This window comes from Alternaria triticimaculans (genome assembly GCF_023758025.1).
Source record: "Alternaria triticimaculans strain BMP 0046 chromosome Unknown scaffold_11, whole genome shotgun sequence".
In the NCBI taxonomy this organism is placed as follows: domain Eukaryota; kingdom Fungi; phylum Ascomycota; class Dothideomycetes; order Pleosporales; family Pleosporaceae; genus Alternaria; species Alternaria triticimaculans.
Window position 1 is genome coordinate 745,252 of NW_026055968.1, and position 21,691 is coordinate 766,942.

Here is a 21,691-nt window from a genome sequence, read left to right on the forward strand (position 1 = left end):
TGCGATTCCAGCTACAAGCTTCCCCCGCAGGTTGACGCGCGACGCCAGTCTGACGTCATGCATGCTTTTCATCATCGCCGGCCATGCTTCGGCATCGCAATCGTGATCCTTGCTCGTAGTGGATCGCAACGGTGCCGCGACCCGTAAATAACGCGAAGGAGCTGTCACCATGAGACAAAATGTGCCGTTACGCGGTGGGGCTTTCACGCGCCATGTTATCGGTTCGATCATAATTCGGCCCAGTCTCGCTTTAGTCCGGCCATACTGTCAAGTCGATAAGATGACGCACAATCATGCTGCTCAATTTCCAAGAGACAATTGTCTGATTGATAGAAAGAGTATACATTATAGGGGTCCAATCGAAACCAAAACGCATTCCAAAACCACGCTATGCCATGTACTCATAAGCCTCATTATACCTCCGCTTCTACTCCCTGATTCCCCATCTCAATCAACCCTTCGCGTTCCACCGGTCATTATAAGCATTAACACCCACAGCAACCTGTCGGTAGAACCAATTCCTACTCTCCTCATCACTAACCGGGATGAAAGGCCCATTCGTGCCTCCCTTGAGCGTGATACCCAGTCCCGTCCTCTCCTTGCTGATGGTCTGAACGTCCTTGAGCGGTACATCCCATTCAGTCTGCAGCTTCTTTGTGCGCACCATCATGAGGCCGTTGTACGTGAGCATAACGAGCATCTCCTTGTTCTGCAACTCAAGATGCGCAATGTAGTCTTCGTTGAAGTACTTGCCATTATCAAGTGTCTTCAGCCAGAACTGACCGAGCGCTTCGCGTTGAGAGTAGGGGCGCACGATGCCGTCTGTGCCGATGAATCGCGTGAGGCGCACGCGGTCGAGACCTTCCTGGTCGAAGACGGTGGTTGTGTTGCGCACACCTTCTGCCATGTTGGAGGCAAGATCAAAGGCTCCGATGGCGGCCTTGGTAGGTACACCCAACAGTCCTTTGCCGACTCCCTTTACGAAACCAAGAGCACCTTCCTTCTCAGCTCCTTGGATGGGATGACGGGCGAGGCCACCAAGACCACTGGCGAGACTGCTGGCGAAGGCATTGCCACCAGATGTGATACCGTAGAGCGCGTGCTTGGGCCTGTTGCGGGACCGCGACATGCGACGCTGGTCCTGGAACTCTTTGTCCAAGGTGGCCGCAGAGAGACCCTTTGACATACTGCCAGTGAACTTGGCCATACTGTCCGAGAATCCGAACACGGACTTCTTGACGAAACTTGATGCACCCTTGGCGATACCGATTCCAAGATCTTCGGGTCGATCCGATTTGACGAGACCCTGGTATGGCTCGTAGAAGATGTCTGCAACACCAGAGCTGATGTTGTTGAACAGACCAACTGGGTTACCGAGGAAGTCGGCGGACCCGATGATGACGTGCACTTGTCGCAGCGACTCCTGTACGTAATGGTTCTTGATGTTGTTGATCAACGCAGTTGTCGAAATGCGAGCGTTCTCCAGCATCAACGAGTTGTATCGTACTGGTGCATCGTTGACGTTGCCAATTGACATGGTGAGAACATTGACGGCGAACATGAATGGGTTGGAAGTGCTCATGGTATCCTCAGCGTTGATGCGCTCTGTTCGGACGAACGACAAATCGATCTGCATAGGCTGCAGATGGAGAAGCTCAAAGTAGACGTCCTGGCCAGATTGTTCCTGCTTTGGCTCGGGTATGCTGAGATTGTCATCCCATAGCTTGCCCTGCTTCTCTTCGGACCAAGAAGCACCAGGGATATTCGCGAAGTCGATCATGGCGAAGATGAAGTCCTCGTCGATTTCGATCGTCATCTGCTGGAGCAGGAATGTGAAGTATTTAATGTAGAGCACACCGTACGAATCGTCCTTGACCTTGGTGATGGTCGTTTGGAAGATGGGATGCGCCTCCATCTCCTTGCCCGTCTTCGGAACAACACTGGGGTAGAATATGATGGGGAAGATGCCACCGTAGAGTTGATTGTCGACCTGAATCCACTTGACTTGCATGTTGACCATCTGGTAGAGGGGCGAGTCGGAGTATTTCATCTCGATGTCGCGTAGTGTAACATACACCAGCTCCTTCAGGTGGCGGTTGACGAGCGATATGCCGATACCAGCAAGGCGTATCTGCGCCTTGAAAGTGACGTCTGTGTCCATATCCTTCACCTCGAAGCCGGTCGCCGTCGAGGATGAGCCAGCAGACTTCTGCTTGTACATACTCTTAGATGGCTTGTAGTTCGACACTTCGAGAGTCTGCGTGGGACCCTTTGCAACGACGTTCAGATCGATGACCTTCATGCCGCCACGTTCTTGGCCAGGCGGTATCTTGAATGGAATGAGCGGCCCAATCTCGGCAAGCTTGACATGTCGCTCGCGGCCATTTGCGCTGATGACAATCTCCTTGTTTTTCGCAGCCGGGAAATCCCACGCATATGGCATGATGCTCCTAGGAGGCAGGCGGTACCTGATCGGTCGGAAACCAGAACCGCGGTCGTCCTCGTCCTCATCCAGGTTGGGATTAGCTTGCCAGTACAGGAACTCTTGGTCACTCATATTCTTGAATGAGAACGGCCAATGCTTGTTCTCAACGCTGACATGGCAGAAGATCGTCGCTGCCTCCATCAAAATATCGACACGAACAAGCTTCTGGCGCTGTCCAGCCTTTGAAAGCTTGACGTGGACGTTGCCGACGTTGGAGATGTTGAAGGGAGAAGACCACTGGTTGTTAACACCGGGGTAGCAAAGGGACAATTGTGGTGCTCCACCTTGTCGCAGCCAGCGGAGAGGGAACAGCTCGCCGTCCTTCACCGTCATCCAATCAGACTGACCAGGCTCTCGGATGAGTAGTTCCTCCTTCATCTTGTTGTTGACGATGAAGCGCGGTGCGATGGAAACGGTCTTGGTCAAGTTGTACTTGCCTTCGCCCTCTGAGACAGAGACACCCAAGTGCATGTCAGAGCGTGCCGCTTTTGATGGCAAGGCTACCGTGTATGTGCTACCGATCGCATCGAAACTCTGAGGCTTGCTCCAGTTTGACTCGCCAACCCTGATGAGGGCACGGTTCTTTTTGTTCTCTGTCGGGTAAGAGAACATGAAGGGCAAGGCCTTGCCAGCATCGTTCTGGTTGTCTGTTACGACACCCTGTCCAGCAGCAGCTCTGGCTTGGCCCATGAGCTGCTGAGCTCGAACATCAAGCTGAAGACCGGTACGGTTGAGGACGATGTAAGGGCTGTAAATCGCAACCTTGAAAGCACCGCCACCGTCGGGGAAGTTGCTGAGAACAGTCAGTACTTGTAATTAGATCTCAATGTAATGTACTTACAAGAAATGCATGTTGAGGTGTAGAGTAGTATCGTTGTTATCCTTGACCTCCAACACCTTCTCTCTCCTAAAACTCTCGCGATCGGTCGAGTTGATGATGCCAAATTTGCTGGGCTTGAAAGGTCCATCCTGCATCTCAACACTGATGAGGAGAAGATGCGACAGTTCCACTACATGAACCGGGCTGATACCACCCTTTCTAAGGAAGTTCGTCCAGTCCTTCTTCGTGTTGCTGTCGTAGATCCTATACTTGAAGTCGTATGGAAGAAGGTTGTGCACCTCGACGGGTGCCTGGAGGCGTAGTCGCATGTACGGGTAGACGCCCGTGAGAGGGTCCTTCTTGTCGTAGGCCGCATGGAGTTGGAAGTAGAACGGCGGCGATTGGTCGTCTTGCTCGCCACGGCAAGTGATTGTCCTCGTGGGTCGCTTGAGCAAGTCCTTCCAGAACAAGCGCTCGTTAGACCAAGCATAGCCGAAGCCTTGATCGGGACGGATGACGATAGAGTGCATGAAGCAGGCGCCGACTGGTGCTGGTCTGGCATCTCCAGGAGCGATTTTATCGATCTTGAGGAGATGGCCATCTTCTGGGCTGTACATACCAAGCTCGATCGGAATCTGAGTGTTGTTCTCTACCAACATTGGGGAACGAATGGTGATGTTCTTGATGTTGTCGGCGCCGAGCTTCACCTCGATCAATAGACGATGCTGGATGCGGTCTTGCTTCGGTTTGAGGTTGTACAGGAACTCGCCCTCTCGGTGAACAGGTACCCGTGTAAGAGTATCGAAACCACTGCCCTGAAGCTTGATACCAAGCATGCCGGTTGCGCCATCCGTGGAGAGCGACTCTCTTGTCGACATGGGGTCTTCGAATCGCCAAGGCTGCTCTTCCCCATCTTCAAGCTTAGCTGCAAAGCCTTCTTGCTCCTTGCCCTCAGCCCAGACATCGAGGCTGAAACCTGTGTAGTTACGTACACGATACGGAGCGTCGCTACCCCGAGGCTTGGACAAGATGTCATCTTCGCTGGTGAGGAAGTCGAACGATTTGGATCCCAGTGCAATCGTCGCGGCTGTCACTGTGAGCTCCATAGCTTTGCGCGAGTAGATATCGACGGCTAGCTTGTCGGGATTCTGATCCTTGGACATGTGGAAGCCAACGGCCCAAGGCTCGATGAGCGGCTCCCACGCAGACTTGGAGAAGTTGTACACATTGACGAGGGTGTCAAGCGAGGTGTCGGCAACCATCGCTCCCGACCAGTCTCTCACGTCGACACCAAACTTCTTCACGCGCCAGTCGAGCATGGGCATCTCATGTACATCACCGATAAGGACAACGCGTATGCCTTCAACGCTGATGTGAAGTTCTTCCCGCTTGAGTACAGCGGAAGAAGGGATTGCCTGCTGCTTCCCGACCTGTTGACTAGATCGTCTGGTGGTCGCGAGAGACTTGGTACGAGGCTTGTTGGACACGGCTTTGCCTGCATGAGAAGTCCCCTTCTTGGAAGGTGTGCCTGTCTTGATTTGCTTGGCTTCTGCAGAGGGCATACTCTTCTCAGCTGGGGCAGCCATTGCTGATGCTCTGTTGACAATCTGCATAGCTAGCAGGATATCACGGAGTGACAAGCGGAGTACAAGAGGCTCAATGTCGACGGTAATGCTCATCATCGAAGACTTTGCGCCTTGGTTCCTGATGTCGAGCGCTGTCTGGATGCTGAAGTCGTCAAGGATGCGCATTCGGTTGGTCTCGAAGCGATCCATGCGGCATAGGAACATGCCAACCTTGTCGACCTGCAGCGTCATTGCTTGTTGCTTGGATATAAGCACTTGCTTTGTACCAAGGACGATGGCCTCTGAGCTGGCCATGGCTGGGTTGGCAATGAGCACAACCTGGGCATCTACCAAGTTGACACGGAACGACATGTTCATACCACCATCGGTAGGCTCTTTCGCAGGCTCTGGAAGTTCTAATGTTCGAGAGCCGTCTGGTGACATGATGTCGTCATCGCTATCAGTCTCCTCTTGCTCAGCTGCCTCTTCGATAGCCAAAGGCTCGTCGGTAGCGAGACCTGCGTTTGCAAAGGCTTGCAGAGCAAAGAGATAATCAAGAGCCAGAATAATTCTTGGACTATCAATGGTAAGAAGCGCAATCATGCTCTTCTCTTTCCCGCCCGAAATGGAAACACTGGCCATGAATTGCTGCTTGACATCGTTGTTGATGAGCGACATGATCTTGCGGAACTTGTTCGTTCCCTGCGTGCGGCTGTCTCGGATCGTGAAAGATTGCACAACTAGTTCAGCCTCCATCGCTCCATCGCTGATCATGCGGACCTTAACGTTCGTGTCGTTGAGGGAGAACTTCGAGAGACTAGCGGCCTCAACATCGCCTACAGGCTGGGCATCCTCAGATTTGACAAGCTCCAATCCGATAGTGCCGACCTTGAAGACAAAGTCCAGCTTCGTCCACTTGTCGCCGTCAGATTGCAGCTCAGGTCCTTGCGACGACACAGCGTTCTTGGAGGACTCTTCTTCTGTGTTGTCCTTGTCCGTGAGTCGTCGCGCAGGCTCCGTCGTCTCGCGAGGTAGTTCGGCTTGCACATCCTGATCTATAGCGTCAGACTCGGTGGCAAACGCTGCGGGTATGGAGCGAGACAGTTCTAGTGCGAACTTCATTTGCTCTGGTGTGAGCATTAAGTTGATGTCCGACATCGAACCGTCGATCTCAAGGTCTGGCCGTTTCTGTCCAGCCTTGTGCTCAACCATTGTGATGTTGAAATCGAGATCGACCTTGTCAATCAGCTGCAGTTCCTCTGAGCGGTCCTCATCGTAATGCAGCTTCGATGTGAGCTTGATGTTCCTGATACCAGCCGAAAGCTTATTCGCGGTCTCGGCACCCTTGGAATCATCAAGAGGAACAAAGCTGTTCTTGGCGTAGATCTCTCCTAGGTTCGCAGTAAGAGTATCGCGATCTGGTTTGTCGGATACCACCATACGTGGGAATACAACGATAGGCGTACTGATGGTGATATCGAAGTGAAACTTGGTCGCTCGCTGCTGGATCTGTGTCGCCTGGTTCGCCGCGGCCTGACGAGCCGCGTTGAAGATGGCTTGCATCTTACCGAACTTGACAGCAAACTCCATGATCTTGCGGAATGGCTCTGTGAGGAAGTTGATCTTGATAGAGCCCGTCTTGAGCGTGACCGCCATGTCGTATCCAGGGTAGCTCTCCGCGTCCGCATCGAAGGTCTCGTAACTGAAGTCGGCCAGATTCTTGCCCTCAATAGTCACAAGTTGGCGGAGAGACGACTCTTCAGAGACACCTTGGTTGATGTCATCAATGAGTGACAGATTTCCAAGGCGTCCACCGATGCGCATCGTCTTGCCGCTCAGGAAGATGCCAACATGTCCGGAGTTCAAACTCAGCGTAGCTAGCCGTATTCCGTCGTTGTTCAAAACAACAGCAATGCGCTTCATCTCTGCTCGGATGCGTATCTTGTCGGGCTCTGCTTGAGTTTGGACAGCAACGGCTTGTTCTGTCTCTTTATCCGTTATCTGGGCTTGCTGGTTTTGCGGCTGGCCTGGATTGGTGAATGTATCGAGGACGAAATCCAGTAGCGTGAGCAACGTCCGCCTGGTTACTATCAGGTTGATCGTTGAGACAGCCACGTCCAAGTTGGTTGCGATGCCCTCGTACTTGGTTTGGAACTCCGGAGACTCCTTGTTGACTTTGACGAACTTGAGCGTGAATAGATCCTTTTGTTCGTCTGCAGAGACATCTTCGGACGAGATGATGTTCTTGAACTCTGGAATGGTAGACTCTTCGACGTGGTCCTCCACTGCCAAGCTCTTGAGACGAACATCCGCGGCCATCTCGAAAGCCTCTTGATAGAAATCAAGATCGAAGCTTTCTGCAATAAGCTCAACCAGCAGTTGGTCAGATTTCCTCCCCTCTGGGTCTGCTCTGTACAGCGAACCCTTGAGCTTGTCGACAGTGAACTTGAATTCGAAGTTGCGCTGATGCAGGTGTGCCTCTTTCTTCTCATCTCGCTTCTCCGTGGCATCTGCAAACTTCTCGTCTGTATCGTTGTGACCTTCTTCCTCCATCACGAGCTCATGTTCTTGTGCAGCAAATGCGAATGATTTTGAGCGCGTCCGTCCGAGAGGGTCTGAATCAGCCTTGGCGTCGCTTGTGGGCTTGAGGTTGGACGGACCCTTCGCACCCTCAATGACGGGCTTTTTGGGTCCGTCATTATCAAATTTGGGTATGGCGACATCGATCAGCTTCATTAGGTTCTTGTACTTGGAGTCCGATACCGATGCGTGGAGCACCGGCAGGTTTCCAGACACACGGAACTTGGTCAGATCTGACGCCTTAGGGACGATGCATATCTCAATCTTGAAGTCCATGTTGATCCGGTCAACGATATGGTAGTTCTTCAAGCTGGAGTCTTGTTCGAGCTGCGCGCGAGTTTCCTCGATGGATGGTCCAATGAGCACTTGTGTCGAGTGGAGCGCTAGGTTGAACTTGTCGTACATGAGTTTCTCCAGCTTTCGGAAATCCTCGTCGGTGTACTGCTGCTTTTGCTTCGACTGTATGTCGCGAAGGGTATCCTTGTCGACAAGCTCGCTCGTTACGCTCACATGACCGGCATCGACAATGAGACAGTTACTCGACTTCTTCGTGACAGAGTCTGGCACAATGATGAGTGGGGCCTGCAGGTCGAGTTGCGCGTTGATGGTCTTGTGTTCGGTAAGGGCGAACTCCAGACCTGCGCGTGTCTGTTGCCGGATGCCCTCAACAGTTGCTCCGGCAGTCTCCATGAGTGCGCCGATAGACTCCATGTGCCGCTCTGGAGGCTTGAAGAATTTGGCCACCTCAACCACGAATCTGGGGTTGTAGACGAACTCCATTCCCTTCAACTTCATGGTTAAGTTCGTATCGGCCGCTCCGTCGAGTGGATTGTTCTCAAACGTGAGGAAGAAGAACGGGTCTTCTTTCTCATCACCTTCCTCGTCGTCATCATCGTCCTTGGGTGATTCATCATCATTGAGCTCTTCGATGCGCTTGTCGTCCGGCACAGGCGGTGCATCCTTGACTGTGATGATTTGGGGGAAAAGACTGCCTTCTGTGGTACCGTCGTATAGACGCATGCCTTCAAGCGCGACCTTGACGAACATGGAATCTGTACGTTGCAGGAATTGGGTGCTGAACGAGTCGAAGAGTAGCCGGAGTATCTCGTTCGATTTGCCATGGGGATCGCGCTTGAGTGTGAAGCTGCCTGTGCGCAGGCTCATATTGACCTCCAACTTGACGTATTCGCGAGGCATGTCCACCGACTCGGTGATGGCCTTCTTCTCGTCCCAATCGATAGCGTCGTAAAGCTCTTTTCTTTGCTGTTCGCTCATCTGAGTGTTCTCGTCCTCGTGGGACTCTTCTTGTTTACTTCCCCACACCCAAGAAGTCCAGGTTTGCTTGGGCGGCGGCTTCTTGACACCGACATTTTCCTTGCGCAGCTGGTTGCGGGCCAGCGAGCGCCAGAAGCGGAGGTCCTCGTACGTAAGCTTTCGCTCGAGCTTATCGAGATCTTCAGCTTCCGTAGCATCGAGCTTCTCCTCGCGCTTCTTCTTCTTGAAGAGTTCAATGTACCGTATGCGGTCGTCGCGGCGTTCTTTGAAGTAATCCCAGCTCCATTGCCGGTTCCTTTCGTGAATCTTGTCGAGCACAGCCTGGCCGGCAAAGCGAAGCCACCCAGCAGGATCCTCCTTAGGTGATGACTTTGGCTGCAGCCTCTTGTACTCTTGATGGCGGATGAAGTAGTGGAATAGGTCGACCAGCATGAGCGCGTCGCGATATTGGTCCTCATCGATGATGAAACCAAGCTCGTCGAAGAGGAGTCGGGCCTTCATCTTTGCGACGTCCATTTTACCGGTCTTGTCCATCTCTATTCCAGCGCGACCGCTGATGGGCTTGAGAATGAACTGATGATCACCCAAGTCTGGGTTGTCGCCTCGTGCAATCATGCCCTTTGCACGCTCAATGAAGTCGGCTCGGTCGATTTGCTGCTCATCGCTGCTCTGGCTGCCCTTTCCAGTTCCAATGAGCTTCGCATCTGTATCCCAGTATACTGCTAACGAGCCAAGTGTGGCTAGCTTGTGTGTCGAGGTGGATGTGCCCTGGATGAACGTCGGCTTCCAGTTCTCGTCGGTGCTGATAGCACTGAAGTCTGCGAGGGTGACACCAAGGGCGAATGGGTGTCCGGGGTCGGCGATGGAGTCTTCGTATCGGATGTGGATGTTCTTGACTGTGATCTGGACGTTGTCGACGATGGCAGTGATCAAGCTCGCAGTGAAACTCTGATTCTTCTGCTGCTCTTCCGCGCTCATGCCCTCGGTGTTCCGCTCTTTCAGCAGCTCTGCGCTGTCGAGCTTCTCCATCTTGACGGCGTGCGCACGCTTGTCCTCCTCTTCAGCGTCGTAGTCTGCATCCTCCTTGGGCGCTGCCAGTAGGAAAACATCTTCGATATTGACCTTCAGCGGCTTCCCTCTTAGATTTGACCAGGGTATGGATAGTGTGAGTGAGCCGAGGTGTCCTTCGACGACGTTCAGCGGTAGGCGTAGCTGGTCTAGGGCTTCGCGACGGAGCTCGAGGTCCCGCAGCTTGACATCGCCAGACCATATGCCGACGTTCAACTGTTTTGGATCGAAGTTCTGGACATACATGCCCAAGAACCGATTCAGCAGAGTTGACACGAGTCCCTCAAGCATAGTGGCGGTGGGGGGCCGTTACCCAGGCCGGGCGAAGGGGGTAGGTAGGTAGGTAGGCGGGGTATAGGGTGTGTCGGAGGCGGAGGGGTATCGTTATGTCGTAGGGCTGCGTGGAGTCATAGGGAACGGCCGTCAATGCGTGGATGCCACGTTCGGGGCGGTTGTAGGTGGTAAACACAAGGTGGGGCGGATACGGCACAGGTTGGGTGTTGTGCTGCGTGGAGTATTACCGAGACGTCGATCGCTAACAGGCCGTAGGGAGTGTCGAGAATAGAATACACACGCAAAGGCGACACGTCGTGTAGGCACAACCGAGGAATTAGACGACGCACAAGACGCGTAAAGGTGGAGTTTGAGGGATCTCCAAGGCAGCTGCAAGTGCGATGCATGACGTAGCGTATAGGCTTCCCGCTCACGTGTGCGGGCCGTCTCATGTCTGATTCGCCGGAAGTGCCAATTGCCCTTGGGGATTTCTTGAATTTCTGCCCAAGTCTCAAGCCCCGCGGATTGCACCCAGAGCCTAGACGTCTGAACATTCGAGCTACAACATACTAGCCTCGACCAATTGCATTACCGCTCGTCGCAGCATATTGATTAGACGTTTGCCAGAGTTTTGACGCGCGACAATCCGCACCATCGACTGCTACAGCTCGTATCGCGAGTCTTCCGAATAGCGCGTCTCTCGCATACCTACCACGCCGGTTCCTATAGACACGCGCATACCTCACAATGACCTGGTGGCCTTTCTCAAGCTCAGGCGCAGATGCCTCTGCGAAACAACAACCACAAACCATATCCACCACAGCATCGCCTGTACAAAAGCCCAGCGATGCGCCTACATCAACAATAGACACACCTCCACAGCAACAACCCGACTCCGCACCCCACGACCCCGACTTCTACGCCGCCCACCCACATCTCGCACCGCCATCCTTCTCCACAAACACGCCTTCATCCTCGCCCTCAAATACTCAGACCCCCTCCAATAATGCCGAAACTCCCGAAGAGTACGACCCTACCCTCCCTCGCTCAATGTCCTGCCGCGCCGCTTTCGACAGCGCTTTCTACTGCTCCTCACTAGGCGGCCACTTCAACGATCTATACCGCTACGGCCAGCTGCGCAGCTGTTCCGATCACTGGAACGACTTCTGGTTCTGCATGCGCACCAAGAACAGCTATAGCGGACAGGATGTTAAGGAGAGGATGATTCAGGATCGGTATCTCGAGAAGGAGGAGAAGCTGAAGAGTGGGCCGAATAGTGAGAATATCTGGAGGAAGAGGGGCCCTGGGGAGGAGGTCAAGAACGCGTTTAGTAGGGCGGCGGAGGATTTGGAACAGTAAGAAGACGGATGTACGATATATGAGGCTGTATGATTTGGACTGTACACAAGCATGGTGTATAAGAGTAAACTCTGGCGATGACATTGAGCGTATACCCACAGATTGTCGCTGGTCAGGCGCGTCGTATATGGCAGGCGTGTAGTTTGACTCCGTGATCAATCTGCGCGGTTTCATTGAATACCTCCTGGGCCCCAGATCCCGTAGCAGATGATATGGAGCAACACTATGTATTCTGCAAGGAAATCACTTTTCCCAGCTTGTAAGGCACAGCGAGCGAATGATTAGTAGTGCTGTTATTACTACCAACGCGCCCATCGGGGTCTTTCAACCAAAGAAAATGGAGCACTCCGACGCATCAGTAATATTCCCCAGCATCCGCAAACTCTAGCACGTTAAGCTTGTATCATGGGCTGAGAAGCGTCACTATTGCGCAGTCTGCGCGTCAACAGACACGATATTACTGAGATCAGAATGCCGTAGACAGCATGGATGAAGTAGCAGCACCAGGGTAGCGTACCCAGGAAGATGCTTGACTGCATTGAATCACTAATCAACCACCATCTGAAGTGATTCTTGTGTTTCTCAGAACGAAATTCTCAATGAGACACGGTGTATACATTCATGGTATGTTTTGAACTGTCAGGAGCCACAACCTGCTCCATATGTCGAAGGCGCATCTCGTTCAAGGGGAAATCTCAACACTCTGGAAGCCACATTGACCTCGTGTCATCTAAGTTGCACACTTTCATCTTGACGTAGGCTGCAGACCCGGTCAGCGACTCCTTGTATGAGGAGATTGCGCGTCTCTAGTACCCTGGCAACACGTGAATGCCGCGAGTACCTTGAAGCTTCCTTTGTCTAGGCCGCGAACAAAGCACATGCGTGGCAAGGTACAAGCCAGAACAACAAGCCTGTTGGTACGTGTTGTGTGCGATCAAACAGGACGCTGGCCGTATTGGTAGGCAAACCCCGCTGCAGTGACTTCACTCGATCGCGGCGGTTGAAAAAATCCTGGACATCTGGAAGCTACTTGAAGCTACCCGTCGTTGCCATGGGCGGAATGACATATGGGCCCGCTCATGGCGGGGCAACTCGCTTATGTCACCCGTTTGAGGCTTTGGTGGGGTGAGGCCTCCGTCATAGCAAGGCGGCGGCCAGCGCCCTTTGCGGCGGCGACAGAAGATGCACGAAGATTCACAGTCCGCGAGCAGAAGGCGTTGGGCGCAATACCGCGGCCGTGCAATCAGCCGCGAGTGGAGCCAGGATGACAAGAATTAGGCATTTGCCCCCGGAAAGCGTGCCAGGCAGCTGTTTCTAGTGGGTCGCAGAGCTTGCGCGAGCTTGCGGGAAGGTTCTGGTTGGTTGCTTGGCGCGTCGAAGGCGCTGGAATTCTGTAGAAACACCACGCTGCCAGGCGATACAAAAACTTCGTCTGCCCGCGCCTTGGGACTGTTTCTCTTTCCACTACACAACACAAACCACACTACACCGCGAAAGCCTCACCTTTATAAGTCGCCGACTTGTGAGCATACCACTACTTTTTCTTCCCTTTTGATACCCCACTACACACACATATCGACATCATGGCACCCGCGATTGGTATCGATCTTGGTACTACCTACTCTTGCGTAGGTATCTTCCGAGATGACCGCATTGAGATTATCGCCAACGACCAGGGTAACCGGACAACACCTTCGTAAGTCACCACTTCTTGCCTACAGTCACGACCACTACTAACATGTCCAAGGTTCGTTGCCTTCACCGACACCGAGCGTCTCATTGGTGACTCCGCGAAGAACCAAGTCGCCATGAACCCTATCAACACCGTCTTCGACGCCAAGCGCCTCATCGGCCGCAAGTTCGCCGACGCTGAGGTCCAGGCCGACATGAAGCACTTCCCCTTCAAGGTCATCGACAAGGGCGGCAAGCCAGTCATCCAGGTCGAGTTCAAGGGCGAGGAGAAGACTTTCACACCCGAGGAGATCTCATCCATGGTCCTGGTGAAGATGAGGGAAACCGCTGAGTCCTACCTCGGTGGCACCGTCAACAACGCTGTCGTCACTGTCCCCGCATACTTCAACGACTCGCAACGTCAGGCCACCAAGGATGCTGGTCTCATTGCCGGCCTCAACGTCCTCCGTATCATCAACGAGCCCACCGCCGCTGCCATCGCCTACGGTCTTGACAAGAAGACCGAGGGTGAGCGCAACGTCCTCATCTTCGACTTGGGTGGTGGTACCTTCGATGTCTCCCTCTTGACCATTGAGGAGGGTATCTTCGAGGTCAAGTCCACTGCCGGAGACACCCACTTGGGTGGTGAGGACTTCGACAACCGTCTGGTCAACCACTTCACCAACGAGTTCAAGTAAGTACAAAATCCACCCTGGCGCCTACATTGTCTTCGTCGACAACACATTGTTCACGGAGACTGCCTTGTATCCATGAACATATGCTAACTTCATACTCTAGACGCAAGCACAAGAAGGACCTTACCTCCAACGCCCGTGCCCTCCGCCGTCTCCGAACTGCTTGCGAGCGGGCCAAGCGCACCCTGTCCTCGTCCGCGCAGACCTCAATCGAAATCGACTCCCTGTACGAGGGTATCGACTTCTACACCAGCATCACCCGTGCCCGTTTCGAAGAGCTCTGCCAGGACCTCTTCCGCTCCACCATGGAGCCCGTCGAGCGTGTCCTCCGCGATGCTAAGATCGACAAGTCTTCCGTCCACGAGATCGTCTTGGTCGGTGGATCCACCCGTATCCCCAAGGTCCAGAAGATGGTCTCCGACTTCTTCAACGGCAAGGAGCCCAACAAGTCCATCAACCCCGACGAGGCTGTCGCCTACGGTGCTGCCGTCCAGGCCGCTATCCTGTCTGGTGACACATCTTCCAAGTCCACCTCCGAGATCTTGCTTCTCGACGTCGCGCCGCTCTCCATCGGTATCGAGACTGCTGGTGGTGTCATGACTGCTCTCATCAAGCGCAACACCACCATCCCCACCAAGAAGTCCGAGGTCTTCTCCACTTTCTCCGACAACCAGCCCGGTGTGCTCATCCAGGTTTACGAGGGTGAGCGTGCTCGCACCAAGGACAACAACCTGCTCGGAAAGTTCGAGCTCACTGGTATCCCACCTGCGCCCCGTGGTGTTCCTCAGATCGAGGTCACCTTCGACGTCGACGCCAACGGTATCATCAACGTCTCTGCCCTCGAGAAGGGTACCGGAAAGACCAACAAGATTGTCATCACCAACGACAAGGGCCGTCTGTCCAAGGAGGAGATCGAGCGCATGTTGGCCGAGGCCGAGAAGTACAAGGCTGAGGACGAGGCTGAGGCTGCCCGTATCTCTGCTAAGAACGCTCTCGAGTCCTACGCCTACTCGCTCCGCAACACCCTCAGCGACTCCAAGGTCGACGAGAAGCTCGATGCTGGCGACAAGCAGAAGCTCACCGCCGAGATCGACAAGACCGTCCAGTGGCTCGACGACAACCAGACCGCCACCAAGGACGAGTACGAGTCTCAGCAGAAGGAGCTTGAGGGTGTCGCCAACCCCATCATGATGAAGTTCTACGGAGCCGGTGGTGAGGGTGGCATGCCCGGTGGTATGCCCGGTGGCGGTATGCCCGGCGGCGGTGCCCCTGGTGGTGCCGGCGGCGACGACGGCCCCACTGTCGAGGAGGTCGACTAAGCGGATCGCTTCTTCTTGATGCAGTCTGTTCGTCTTCTTTCTCCTTGTGCATCTTCAAGCATAGACTTCTTCTTTCTTTAAGGTGGTAGTTCACGGCGTTTCAACGGCCAACATTGAGCCCATTTTCACGGATTTTTTACTGAATGCATCGGATGAATAACGATCAATGATTCGGAGGAAAAGTTGGGTGGTATAGCATGTACTCTAATAGTGGGATTTCCATATCCTGTGTAGAGAGAATTGAGAGAATACTTCAAATACTTCGTCTTCTTGCTGTGCTTTGTGACGTTGATGTATCGATCTGGAAGCCTGTGATGATATGACTGTGGCTGGGGTTTGTGGTGGCGTACCTTATTAAGGGCTCACCTTGTCTCAGGCAAAGATCGAACGCCTATTCACAGATCCTCAAAGATACATGTGACCTAGGAGTCTACATTTGCGTCCAGAGCTTGCTAACTTTCGATTGCATCTCCATGTAGCCTGCATTGTGTTTGGGTTTATCTCTGACCGTGGTGTCTTCAACATGTACTTCCACGAAGCTGCAACGTACCTACGTGTGTTCCACTGGCTTTCAATACGGCGCGCACTCCAGCTTGTCCCAGCATGTCTTCCAGCATAGCTTATCGCGGGAATGTGTGATAAACATAAAGACAGACTATAGACAGAGAGCATATCATAATATACTTTACATAAGTACTACGAACAGAGAACTCCACCCAAGTCTATACTTGCACACATAAACAAAGGAGATCAAACAAGACATATAAGTACACATGCACAACCGTGATGCACCGCGAGCCCAAACGCCTGTCGTGGGTATATAGTGCGAGACCGTAACGCGAAACCTGATACACCGTGGGATCCTACTCTAGGGAAAGACTGAACACGTCCCCTACTACCACAGAAAGCAAGCCGGACGCCTACATCAAGGCAGAATGGCTTGATTTACTCTGACTGTAGTGTAAGCCGCAAAGAACACGTTCAGTTCCCACCTCCACCCCCGCGTCCCCTACCACGTCCCCTCCCATTCCCACTCGCAGTCCGTGACATCGCAACACCACCGCCATGACCGCCAACAGCCAACGAGTCCCTCTCTCCATAACGACCCAGAGGGGTGTTGTTACCAGCATCCGACCACCCCGCCATACTACTCTGTGCACTCATCGGAACACCGCCTAAGCTAGCACCAACCTCAAGATGCGGCGCCGTACTCCTAAGCGCACTCGTCATCTCATGAACAGGTTCCGAGAAGTTCGGTGGCTGGACCTGGTAGTCGCGCGCTTTAACAGGGTTGCAAGCAGCTTGTAGCAGTTTCTCGTTGATATCGTCGTCGGGTGGTGCGTCTCTAAGCATCAACTTCAGGTCTTGCTCGATATCGTGGGCGCCGAGGGGAGGTGGTGGCGGTGCGGAGGCGTTGATCTTCTGGAAGATCTTAGCATCTAGAACGAAGGGCGGGTTATAGATGAACGGAGGTATTTGGCCGCTCACTATAGCCGCCGTGGGGTTCAGAGCTGAGCGTGTGGCGCCGCGGGTCGCATGTGGGTTCGACGAGTGTTGGCGCATCATGTCGGTTGCGCCTGGGACGTCGTCGGAGTCTTGGTCTTGGTCCATGGCGTCGCCGTTCTCGGATGCGTGCTCGCCATTTGCGCCGTTGGTGTTGCCGTTTGTTGTGGCTTCCTGCGGTGCGGCCTCTGTGTTCTTCATCTTGGCGAAGAAGTGCGACGCGGCCATGGTGGCTTGGTTCATGGCCATGTTGAGCTCCTTCTCGCTGAAGAGGCGCTCGAGGGAGTATGCGGACGATTCGAATTGGGCGTTGACTGTGCGCGCTTTGGCTTCGCGGAAGGGTGAGCCGATGCCCATTTCGGTGGGGCGACCAGATGGACCTGGCGAATCGTTGTCCTGGTCTTCGTACAGCTTGCGCTTTCTCTTGTGTTCAGTAGCAGCAGCCAACTCCTCTGCGTCGCCAAATTTGTGTCCTGTCCTCCTGGTCTTTCGTGGCGCTTGCGGTCCGCCAGGGCTTGCGGGATGCCCTATGCTGAACTGATTGGGATGGAGGAGCATCGCATTGCTGTCAGACAGATCGAGTTGTTCCTTCTCCCGCTTCAGCCTGTTTGTTCGTTGTTGTATGCTTGCGACCAGTCGTTCGCGGATGGTGGCGGCGAGCAGCTTGTGTTCTTCTTCGGCGATTTGGACTTTGTAGTAGTGTGAGTTTTCGATCTCGTTCTTCGTGTTCTCATGCTTGTTCTGCGTAATTGGCGGTTAGCGTCTCGTGCCAATACAGCAGGAAGCCGTAGGACTCACCCAGAGCATGGTCAGGTTGTAGTCGCGCTCTTCCATCGCATCGTTGACGGCGTCGACAAATCGCGAATAGTGTTTTCCACATTGCGCAATGTAGTCGGTACCCGCGCTTGGTGCGGTAGGCACGTTGTTCCCCATGATCTGCGAGACGAGCTCGGCGGCCTCTTCATTGCTATCCTCGAGCGGCTGGTTCGCATACGGGTCGGCTTTCATAATCAGGTTGATGTCGGCTTGGAGCGCGGCGAGCTGGGCTCTGTAATGACTGTCCCGGTTGTCGGAGAAGGTAGCCATCATCTCTGCCAGCTTCTCGGCAAGCATGTTGCGCCGTTTGTCGCGCTTCGAAGGCTGTGGTTGAGGGGATGTCGCAGAGTGCCCCAGCGGAAAGTTGTCCGCTGGCGACGGACTGCCATTTCGAACCATGGCGATAGGTGATGCCCTCGAGGGTCTAGGAGGCGCTGATCGTCTAGAACAGGGTAGTCGCAGCGCTGCGCGTATGCTGGAGTCGGTTTGCTGCGTCGAAAAGAAGTTGGAGTCAGCTCGCTGTATGACACTAGGAATGTGACAGATCACAACTGCGCGTTTGACAAAACAGTACGACAGAGGTGCGGACGGCGGGATGTGGTTTGCAAGAGCGAAGGGTCGGCAATCGAGCATCACACACCTGCCAGGGTCTAGCGTTCAGGAACCGCGCTAAGACCGATTTAGATGAACCGAAACAAAACCTACCAAAAAGGCTGTCTTTGCGCCTCAGATGCTTGACGTCACGCATACAGACAACATTAATTGAGAGATTATGATCAGTTTTCGTAGACAGTTGGGACGTTTCAACATGTAAGAGCGCCATTCGATACGACCGGAACGGACCACTTGAATTATATCCTACAATGATCAAATCCTAAAGGAGTGACGTCTTCTCTAACACCCTACATTCATACACGCTGTATTTTTTCCATTACCCTACTCCACTTCGTTGTATATCTCCGCCTCGTTCATTGTACCCTTCGCAGCCATGATTGGTCGCCTACCGACACCACCATGCCCAGCCAGCGTCCGCATTTTAAGCTCTGAAGCGTCTTGCAAAGTCGTCGCACAGCTCAAGCGTCAAAGTTGCCTCGCCGTGATAGTGTTCAGTGCCCTCGGGCCTGTGATTGCCGACCCAAACAATTTCCGTAAAAGGCAGACCGTCGGTGTTGTGGATGCGAAGCTTCTCGTCTTTGAAGGCTAAAGCGTTCGGGTCGTTGCTTGGCGTGTTGCTCATGCTGTACCACAGATCTTCTCCATTCAAAGAGTACTGCAGGTTCAAGATTGGCTCCTTCGAAAAGGCGTCCTGCTTGATGACCTGGACGCTGACCCCAACGTTGTCGACGGCAGGTTTCTGTGCCTCGGTGGATGTGTCGCCGGGCTGAATCTCCTTCAGCGAAGTTGCATCTTTCTGAACGGTTGAGACCCAAACAGAGTAGTGGCACTTGTTGTTGATGACGATGTCGGCCGCGAAAGCGGTGTTGGCTATCAGAGCGAGAGAGCCGATGAGAGTTGGGAAATGCATCTTGGCGGAGTGAGTCTCGAGATAAGGTTGGAAGTTGATAGAAGATCTGGCGATAGTGGCTTAGTTGTGATGAAGCTTGAATGAATTGCTTGAGCTTGCTTCTATACATACCGTCCCTCTGACCCTTTCTTATACATAGCGAGGACGTCTTAAGAAGCCAATTGTGCTTCCTTCCGGATTTGTGTACGGTATCGCAGCCAGAACTAGAAGGCGCTGCTTTCTGTGGGATGCTGCGACCCAGACTAAGGTGGCTGTGTCTGATCGCGGATGTGACGGCAGGCCATCTCCTGTGGATATCTGGATGATCTCATAGATCATGTGAGAAGTAACGTGCCCATCATAGCAGAGTGACTCTTGGAGACTGCAAGGTACGGTATAGACCTGCTTGTCCGGCGTGACACAGCAGCCAATATGGCGAGGCAATCGTTGTATCACGATGTTGACGCAGGTACAATCGTGCAGATACCCGCACATACAGGCGGTGAAGAGATCTCGATGGCGAATAGGAGAAGAGATGGATAGTAGGAAGACGACAAGACACTTTCGAAGCAATCGTCTCTAGCATGAACGCGTGACCGACGGGAGCTAACCGGTGAGCGAAAGAGAATTGCGCGTCAATAAATGTTGTGGTAACGAAATATCACAACGCGTGAGACGGGTGTCCCTACGACAATCCTGTCAACTGTCATCATGCGGGTGACTGTGCTCGATCAACAATTCCTTGTACAAACACACGATGCGAGCTTCCTAAGAGTAGAAATGGGTCTCGTATCACAGCTGAGCTCAAACGAGCCAATCCGTAAGGTACACCATACTGTGTGGCCGTCGTGGTCACGCGTGGCTATGGTGTAGAGGTTCGTGACATGTTCGCGTTTGTGACATGACCGCTGGGGTGAAATATGTTTGCGTTATACGAAGTAAATCTTTTTCCAAGACGTGACCGTTCTAGTCGGCTCCGTCGACACTGAGAGTGCGGAAGGTCGACAGTAACGTGACATAACGTAGATTGAAGCTTGGAGGTCTGTCGGTTCACCACTGGGTATGAAGGAGGAAAGCCCGTGAGAGCGACTAAGCCGGGCGGTGCCGTGTGCTGCCGAACCTCGGCACAGACGTCAGAGCGCGTATCCTCCACATCCCGCCGCCCGCATCTTAGCCACGGAACTGTTGCCGCCATGTGACAACCACGTTTCTGCTCGTTAGAGTCCTTTTCTCCGCATTCTCAGTACAGTTTGAACTTTTTGGATATCGTCATTCAGCCATGTCGTCTTCTGCCCTCCGCACATCCATGAGAATGGCTTCGCGGCCCCAACAACGGCTGGCCAGCATCCAAAGACAATTCAGCAGCTCTGCGCCGCAAAGGAAAGAAATCCGAGATGCATACATCATAAGCGCCAGCCGAACGCCAACTGCAGTGGTTAGTAGACCATCACCCCAAGCCATGTCAGCTGCTAAACATGTCATAGTTCAATGGCAACTTCACAACCGTATCCGCGACCCAACTGGGCGCCACAGCCATCAAGTCCGCCCTCGAAAAGTCAAAAGTTCCGATATCCTCGATTGATGCCGTATACATGGGCAACGTCCTCTCAGGAGGCGTCGGACAGGCACCAGCGCGTCAAGCTGCCATCTTCGCCGGCCTACCCACCAACATCGAAGCCACAACCATCAACAAAGTATGCGCATCCGGTCTGAAAGCAGTCAACATTGCCGCCTCGACTATCGAGCTCGGACAAGCGGAAGCGCAGGTCGCGGGAGGCATGGAGAACATGACAAGAGTGCCATACTACCTGAACAGGGCAAGCCAACAACCAGCATTCGGCCACCAGAAGCTGCAAGACGGCCTGATCGCCGACGGACTATGGGATGTATACAACCAGATCCACATGGGCAACTGTGCGGAGAACACAGCCAAAAAGTACGAAGTCTCAAGGCAGGACCAGGACGACTACGCGATCGAGACATACAAGCGCGCACAGCAGGCATACAAGGACGGACTCTTCAAGGATGAGATTGTACCAGTCACTGTCAAGTCAAAGAAGGGCGAGACTATCATCTCCGAAGACGAGCAGTACAACAAGCTCAAGCTGGACAAGGTCTCCACACTGAAGCCAGCCTTCGAGAAGGGACCAGACGGCTCAGTCACAGCAGCGAACAGCTCGCCTCTCAGTGACGGTGCCTCAGCACTGATCCTAGGAAGCAAAGAAATCGCACAGAAATACGGCAAGGACAGCCGCGTACTAGCAAAGGTCGTCACCTACGCTGATGCCGCCGTCGGTACGTACCTACATACTCCTCCTCTTACCACCCACCCTTACTAACACCACCTAGACCCCATCGACTTCCCCGTCGCCCCCGCCTCCTGCGTGGAGAAACTCCTCAAGCAATCCGGCCTCTCGAAGAACGACATCGCTATCTGGGAGTTCAACGAGGCCTTCGCCGCCGTCATCAAGGCCAACGCCAAGATCCTCGGTCTCGGCACCGACAATGTAAACCCAAGGGGTGGTGCTATTGCGTTAGGTCACGCATTGGGTAGCTCTGGAAGCAGGATATTGGTTACGCTGCTACATCAGCTGCAGGTTGGACAATATGGCGCTGCTGTTATCTGTAACGGAGGCGGCGCGGCATCAGGTATTATTGTGCAAAGAGTCAGCGCAGATCAACTATAGAGACGTACAAAAAGTATGGTATGTAGATCAAATCATAAAAAAGATCGTCATGGACGCTACCAAAGAGAAGC

At 53.5% G+C, this 21,691-nt stretch overlaps 6 protein-coding genes across 6 annotated transcripts; 3 read left to right on the forward strand and 3 right to left on the reverse strand.

Moving 5' to 3' along the window:
• Positions 1 to 451: 451 nt before the first annotated feature.
• On the reverse strand, positions 452 to 10,084 carry J4E78_007404 (uncharacterized protein; the record flags this gene model as incomplete). The annotated part of the gene is made up of 2 exons (XM_049368011.1): positions 452 to 3,278; positions 3,327 to 10,084. 2 exons carry the CDS (start codon positions 10,082 to 10,084, stop codon positions 452 to 454), a joined length of 9,585 nt encoding a protein of 3,194 aa, XP_049220332.1.
• A 729-nt stretch (positions 10,085 to 10,813) lies between these two features.
• On the forward strand, positions 10,814 to 11,425 carry J4E78_007405 (uncharacterized protein; the record flags this gene model as incomplete). Its single annotated transcript, XM_049368012.1, has 1 exon — positions 10,814 to 11,425. One exon carries the CDS (start codon positions 10,814 to 10,816, stop codon positions 11,423 to 11,425), a length of 612 nt encoding a protein of 203 aa, XP_049220333.1.
• A 1,583-nt stretch (positions 11,426 to 13,008) lies between these two features.
• J4E78_007406 (uncharacterized protein) lies at positions 13,009 to 15,110 on the forward strand (the record flags this gene model as incomplete). Its single annotated transcript, XM_049368013.1, has 3 exons — positions 13,009 to 13,121; positions 13,173 to 13,790; positions 13,895 to 15,110. The coding sequence occupies 3 exons, from the start codon at positions 13,009 to 13,011 to the stop codon at positions 15,108 to 15,110; spliced, it is 1,947 nt and encodes a 648-aa protein (XP_049220334.1).
• Positions 15,111 to 16,091: 981 nt separating this feature from the next.
• On the reverse strand, positions 16,092 to 17,828 carry J4E78_007407 (uncharacterized protein; the record flags this gene model as incomplete). Its single annotated transcript, XM_049368014.1, has 2 exons — positions 16,092 to 17,354; positions 17,412 to 17,828. The coding sequence occupies 2 exons, from the start codon at positions 17,826 to 17,828 to the stop codon at positions 16,092 to 16,094; spliced, it is 1,680 nt and encodes a 559-aa protein (XP_049220335.1).
• A 637-nt stretch (positions 17,829 to 18,465) lies between these two features.
• Positions 18,466 to 19,091, reverse strand: J4E78_007408 (uncharacterized protein; the record flags this gene model as incomplete). Its single annotated transcript, XM_049368015.1, has 2 exons — positions 18,466 to 19,000; positions 19,066 to 19,091. The coding sequence occupies 2 exons, from the start codon at positions 19,089 to 19,091 to the stop codon at positions 18,466 to 18,468; spliced, it is 561 nt and encodes a 186-aa protein (XP_049220336.1).
• Positions 19,092 to 20,239: 1,148 nt separating this feature from the next.
• J4E78_007409 (uncharacterized protein) lies at positions 20,240 to 21,620 on the forward strand (the record flags this gene model as incomplete). The annotated part of the gene is made up of 3 exons (XM_049368016.1): positions 20,240 to 20,368; positions 20,418 to 21,228; positions 21,283 to 21,620. 3 exons carry the CDS (start codon positions 20,240 to 20,242, stop codon positions 21,618 to 21,620), a joined length of 1,278 nt encoding a protein of 425 aa, XP_049220337.1.
• Between the last annotated feature and the right edge of the window lie 71 nt (positions 21,621 to 21,691).